Source organism: Panicum hallii, chromosome 9 (assembly GCF_002211085.1).
Source record: "Panicum hallii strain FIL2 chromosome 9, PHallii_v3.1, whole genome shotgun sequence".
NCBI classification, from domain to species: domain Eukaryota; kingdom Viridiplantae; phylum Streptophyta; class Magnoliopsida; order Poales; family Poaceae; genus Panicum; species Panicum hallii.
In genome coordinates, this window is record NC_038050.1 from 5,654,456 (window position 1) to 5,661,107 (window position 6,652).

The window sequence follows — 6,652 nt, forward strand, 5'->3', positions numbered from 1 at the left end:
GACGTATGCACATGAGCGCTATTACAGAGACCACGCTTCTGAGTAAAACAACAGATAACAACTTAACGGTAACTGAGGTAATGATACAGTGTTTACATCTGACAAAAATTTTGCGCAGTGACAAGGTATGACAAACTGGCGCAAGGAGTCCACTACATTACTCAAGTTTAGAAGAAAAGAATACACCATTACCACACTCTTGATGCTGAAGTTTAGGTGAAGCTGCCACTTTGTGCTCCAAAATCCTAGAACCCCTTTCAACTGATCGCATGCTTGAGAGGACAGATGCATGTTGTTACTTGAGCAAAAACAAAAACAATGGGCTGCTTGCCACGAGACCAGAGGTAGACATGTTAGCTTGAATCATGTCCCGTATATATGTCTGTGAACTGGTGGGCCAAAACCTTCAACCACATCCAACCACCGCTTCTCTACTATTAAACTTGAACTGTCCAATAGGTGCCCAACAAAAAGGACTGGTTCTTTAAACGCAAAGAAGTTGAAGTTATTCTTATTCTGTTGTTTCGACTCTTCATCACGGGCCTTACGCTTCTGCTTTGTTTTTGTACTCTTTTGTGCATCTGTCTTCTCTGCTGGTCCAGTTGATATATTTGGCAATGTAACATCCTCAACAACAGGCAATCCAAAATCAATCAAGCACATGGCCCTGAAAAGTAAAGGAGATTGAACTTCTATCATCAGTTCATTATATGATACAGTTATCAACCCAAAGTTTGGGAATAGAAAATAACCAAACACAATGGTAAAGAAAAAGATCAATCCTGCTATATGCAGAGTCACTCATATCCACAGACCAAGGACCATACACAAGGGTAGCATCATGAGACATGTCTCCAAGAGGTTACCTTGTACTGTATACCACAACTATCGATGAGCTTTGTGGCGGAAATGATAGGCCAATGACCTCACCAGGAAATTCCTGGAAACTTCTGGGCAAGTGATGTGTGTATCGCTTGGACCATTCACCTAACTGTTTTGCTTCCACATCAAATACATAAACCTCGTTTTTAGATGTAGTTATCACAAGGGCATTGTTCTTGGGGCAAAAGCCACCAGATGTAACAGCGCCACCATTCATTCTAGATATGAACCAGTGTTGCCTGCAAAGATGAGAAAAAAATAGTGATGAGAGAATGGCCTTTATATCTACTGCAGGAAACAAGAAAACGTATATGCAAGACAAGTTGGAGAGTATCAAACTGGTGCATACCTTTGTACTTCAAGGTTAAATACATAAATATCGCCAAAGCAGTTAACTGCAGCTAACCATTGCCCATCTGCACTTAGGAACATTTTCGTTACAGGTGATTCTCTAGAAGAGATTGTTCCATCTGCCTTTCTTGTAGGATGAAATACATTTGAAATTTCTCTTGTTTCGATGTCAACGATCTGAATGATGCAAAAGAAACTGTTAAGAGATAACAAGATGCGAAAGGAAAACATAAACAAACAACGATCTTGGTTTGCCATGGTGACTTGTCTGATCATGATCTCTACACTACAATGCAAAAGTATACAGTCAAACATATCTGGCAGCTTACTATGAATGATGCAAAAGAAACTGTTAAAAGATAACAAGATGCTAAAGGAAAATGTAAAAAAAATGATCTTGGCATGGTGAATCGTCTGATCATGATCTCAACCACAATGCAAACCAATATACAGTCAAACATCTGGCAGCTTACTACATACTCGAAGTTCAAAACAAAATATTTTTAATCACGAGTGCTAAATTCGAAACCAGTAATAGGTTAAATCAAGGACAGTTTCACATCTACTTGCTCCATTTCTTGGTTCAAATGTTGAGCACATAGCAAGCTCAGATTGAATATATGTGTCATGTGTAAATTACTTCTCTAGCACATACATATGCTACGCATGTTTTCACATTCATTAAGAACATATGATGGAAGTATGGAAAAAATACATTGCAGGTGGATAATGACGTTATATATGGATCATGCTACCTTCTATACAATTATCGAAGACCAAATATTAAAGAAAGGCATATAAGACTTACGTATATTTTTCCATCACGTCCAGCTAGTATCAAATTGGACGAGTCAACAGTAAACATCATACTTTGAGAACAAGGCAATCCTTTCGGCAGCTCCAACTTGTCAAGGGCGTACTTCTTTCCACTCTTATGCTTTAGTGCAAAGAGGCAGGGCCGCACACAATCTGAATAGGCCAAAAGCGTTCCATTGCCAGAGGCAGCACTGGAAATGATTTTTCTTGACCCCTTGCTTTTCAAACGAGCAAGCTGTCGCACTTTAGCATCTTCTCTAGATGATGTACTTGGAGTTAACTTATTCTGAACTGTGACAAGTAAAACATCCAGCCAATTGGCAGATTGGACGAGCATTACAGAATCTCCATTGGCTGTGCTATCTCGAGCCAAAGTTATCAAAGGACGTTGAGGTGCAGGGCAGAAATTATGAGGTGCAAACTGAGTAAACTCTTTTGCCGAATAAGCAAACAGCTTAGTGTCATCACCACCAGATATTAGCATCGGAACACCAAGATGAGCCCATTTGTGGTAACTGAATTGATGTTTTTCACGGCGGCGAATCTTCACCACCTTTTCTTCACGTAATGCATCTAAATGACAGTTAAATATGTGTAAGCACCAAGAATTACAGTTAAATAAGTGTAAGCACCAGTATAGGGATGTCAACTAAATGCAAGCAACTAGGAACATCACATACCTTCGCTACAAATTGGTACAGCCATGGTCAGTGCCCTTACATCATGAGTGTGAGATCTCACATATCCCACATAGGTCCACTTGCGAGGTTGCTCTTTGACCGCATTTTTACTAGCACCGAGCTCATCGTTTGATGCTTTGTACAAAATCACCTAGAGGTTCAACCGAGTTAGTACAACAATGAATCAGAAAGCCAATGACAAATAAATAAACAAAGGACTGGAATTTCAAATTAACTACGAAGAAAGCATCGAGCAGAGAGGTAGAGGTTGCACAAGATTAGTTAATCCACCTAATAGCTGTTTTAGTAATGCTACCAACCTGCCCATCAGACCCTGCGGAAAATACCCTGTTCTGACTAGGCAGAGTTGCTAGTGCATTCACATCGCCTTTATGATAAGAGTGAGCTTGTAAAAGTGTCCCATGGCTGCTATCCCAAAACTGTACACTCCCTGTACTATCTCCACTAACAAGTGTTCCACACCTAGATAGCAGCAACAATAATCAGCTCAAGAAAATGAAGGGGGGCAAATGCAAGTTCAGAAAAAAACAGTAATAGTTACTCAATCTCACCTCAGAAACAATAATGTCCAGATACAAAGTTCCGGTCCAGTACCAGCCCCTCCCAATCCAGCAGTGATACGATACTTTTCTTGGAAAGATGTTGAATCCCAGCATCTGATTAAACTGCCAATAACAGAAAACGATACCAAAAATGAAACCACAAGAATGCAAGCCCACACCACTAAAAAAAGTATGATAATTAATTACAGAAACAAGACAAATGTGAAAGATTATTTGTATATGTAGGGAAGAATAGGCTGTAAATAACAACAGCCTGCTTACGCCAGCAAGGAAACTCAAACATACCCATCGCTGCTTCCAGAAAATATAAATTTGGCGTTATTACTCCACGTCACACTCAGAGTTCGCCCTGTACAGAGGCACAAAAGTAACTGCCAGAGTTGAATTTATTGCCGAAATAAGAGAAAACGGAATATATACAGGACATACCGCTTACTCTTGGAAGAGATCTATAGTAAGTCAATGCGCCTGATTCAGGCACATTATACAATCGTATTGAACCATCATCGCAGGCAAGCGCCAGTCGCTTGAGGTCATTCACATGATATGAAGACCTTGTGTTGGCTGAACTGTCCTCATCTTCTGAGTCGTCACCATCATCAACATTACTTAAGTCAGAGTCGCTGAAGTCGTTATGATTTGCATGGCCATTGATGGCAATTCCTGAGCCATTAATTTCAGTATTTTTAGAATCATCCGAAGGCTCCATGGCCATCTGCCAGAGTGCTACTCCAATAGTATCTAGGACAGGCTACAAAGCAAAATAGCAAACCTGTTATAATAATATCCATAGACCTAAAATGACTATTACCTAGCAAAGAGTAAAGGTATAAGTGGACTGGTAAATCTCCTGAACTGGATATGAAATTCAGGCAACATTCTTAGCATACTGCATTCAATACACCCCATAGGTTACGAACCATTATTTCACTACCCAAACATACTTACAACCTGCTCATACAAAATCAGAACTTCAGTTCGTTACCACGTAAGCTCAAAATCAGTTCCCACCTATATATCTCAAACGATCCCACTGTCCCGGCAACAGTTCGGAGTTACCACTAACACATACATGCTAAATTCACTATCCCAAAATCCGATTTCACAAAGAAAATCGAAATGTGGTGTGAGCGTGCAAAGAGAACCACCTTTTGCTGCAGGTGGAACAGATCCCACTCGGACACAGACCCATCAACGCTGGACGAGAGCAGCCGGCCGCCCGCTTCACCTCCTCCACTGCGCCCCCACACCAGCGATGTGACCATCGACTCGGCGTTCCCCTGTATTGTCTGCACCCAAACAAACCCCCAGTCAGGTCACTGAAAATCCTCGGACTGCTCGCAGGAAACCGCAGGGCCATGGGGTGGGGAGGGAGGTGTGGGGAAGCGTACGAGCTGGTGGTGCCAGCCGACGGAGCCCGGGGAGACGAGCCAGAGCTCGAGTGAGCCGTCCTTGCGCGCGGCGGCGACCTGGGAGGCGCAGGGAGAGGTGGCGAGCGCGACGACGGGGGAGGGCGACCACTCGACCGCGCCGCCGCCGCAGCGGTGGACGCGGAGCTTCTCCATGGGCCGGCGGGCCGATGCGATGGGCGATGGAGGCGCTAGCAATCCGGGTGCTCCAGAAGGTTCGGCAAGGGGGCCTCGACCTCTCGATGTCACGATGTCGCGGGAGCGGGGCGGCGCGCGGGGAGAGTGGGAGGCGCTCGAGAGAGGCGGCTCGCCGCTCGTTAGGGTTTTGTGGGAGACGAAGTCAAGTAGGGTTAGTTGGTCGACGCCTAAACGGCGGATCTAGAGTGGGCCGGGTGGGCCGCAGCCCACCTATGTTAGGACCAAAGGTCCAAAAGCCTGTCTCTATTTTTTTTTGAAAGATAAAAGTGTTGGGAGGAACCAGCTAATGTAGAGTTATTTTTTATTGCTGTGCGCACTAGCTAAGCTAATGTTGAGTTAAATTTTTTTTGCGAGGAGTTAATTTATTTTTTATAAAGGTTAGTATTTTTTACCTCTCGCTTTGTGACATGTAACTCGTAGATGTTGTAACTTACATACTAGGAGTGACACACGTACACACGTAGTACGTCAGAGGATCTCGCTCCGTACAGCACCCGGTCTTTGTCCTATGTCGGTAAAACAATGAGAGACTTCCATGTGGACCCAGTAGGAGTGAACCTATCCGTTCTGGTCTTGCTTGAGATAAAAAAAAAAGATGTCGCTTTCAAGTGCTACGGTGACCAATCATAGAGCACCTTCGAATGAAACTTACCACCAGCACATTAGCGCCGATAGACACGCTGGTTACTTGGCGGGCGCGCAAGGTAATAAACTCCAGATTCACTTAAACTATAGCTGTCAAATTAGGCCAAATTTTGTAATCATCCTATAAATAGAGAACCCCGGCCAGCTACGGCTCCATCCTCAAGTACAGCAAGTTTCCAAGTCTTCTTCACGCGCACATGTACACGATATATGCTCATTTGGATAAGTACAACACTACTTAGTGTAAAGGCGATATATTGCTAGTCGACGATCTTTGGTTTTCTAAATTAAGAGGCAAGCTACGTAAAACACCCATTTTTATTTTGTGCTTTTATTAGCAAAAGGTGGTTTATACTACCTAATATGTTTTTATCCAGAATATGTTTATCGTATTTCAATATCTCATACTTTTATTGTGTATTGTTGTTTGATAATATAGTGCAAAGCTATATTCGTATATCTAGAATTATTGGAATACATTTTGACTAGTTAAATTATCAAAAATATCTAGTGAGAGGGGTCACGGAAGAAGGTAGAAGAAGGGATTGTATAGGTACGTGGTTGGAGATGGAGGGTGAGGAAATGTTTTACCTTCAATAAGTATACTAATAAAATCACATAAATACATGAATACATACACATTTTTTTGAAAAGATATAAATTGAATTAAATTATAGCACTGGAAGCCTGACAACCATATCTTTTAAGTACTTTCTAAAATATGTTTCAGTTTTAACAGAAACTTTTGCTTGGTAAGCAGTACGAAACCACTAGCGTCAAGTACAGTTAGTCTATACTCGTCGGGTGCCGCCCTCACTGACTCACTCCATCCCATAATAAATGTATTTTCAGAGTTCAAAATTTGTTCTAAAATAGTGCATATCTAGGAATAGGAGCACCTAACTTTAGTTGTCTTTTTTCTACTTTTTCTCCACTCAAAGTGCAATGATTATATTTTTATAGAGGTATATATGTAATTTCTCACTAACATTAATCTCTTCATCCAAACTCTAGAAGTGCATTTATTTTAGGACAGAGGGAGTATGTATCGAACTCCTAGATGTGCGTCGGCGAGGATGCCACGATA

At 42.0% G+C, this 6,652-nt stretch overlaps 1 protein-coding gene across 1 annotated transcript; it reads right to left on the minus strand.

Moving 5' to 3' along the window:
• Positions 1 to 39: 39 nt before the first annotated feature.
• LOC112874016 (WD repeat-containing protein PCN-like) lies at positions 40 to 5,055 on the minus strand. Its single transcript, XM_025937157.1, has 11 exons — positions 4,705 to 5,055; positions 4,462 to 4,602; positions 3,743 to 4,064; positions 3,599 to 3,662; positions 3,302 to 3,415; positions 3,050 to 3,212; positions 2,730 to 2,880; positions 2,042 to 2,622; positions 1,232 to 1,410; positions 867 to 1,121; positions 40 to 667 (listed from the first exon to the last, which is right to left on the minus strand). Exons 1-11 carry the CDS (start codon positions 4,876 to 4,878, stop codon positions 364 to 366), a joined length of 2,448 nt encoding a protein of 815 aa, XP_025792942.1. The 5' UTR covers positions 4,879 to 5,055; the 3' UTR covers positions 40 to 363.
• Between the last annotated feature and the right edge of the window lie 1,597 nt (positions 5,056 to 6,652).

What these genes read in the sequence shown, in the direction of transcription:
- LOC112874016 (XM_025937157.1), bottom strand. Translation starts at nt 4,878, where the DNA reads ATGGAGAAGCTCCGCGTCCACCGCTGCGGCGGCGGCGCGGTCGAGTGG. An exon ending in TGGACATTATTGTTTCTGAG is followed by an intron (nt 3,213 to 3,301) that starts GTGAGATTGAGT and finishes GCTGCTATCTAG; the next exon opens with GTGTGGAACACTTGTTAGTG. An exon ending in GACGTGATGGAAAAATATAC is followed by an intron (nt 1,411 to 2,041) that starts GTAAGTCTTATA and finishes TGCATCATTCAG; the next exon opens with ATCGTTGACATCGAAACAAG.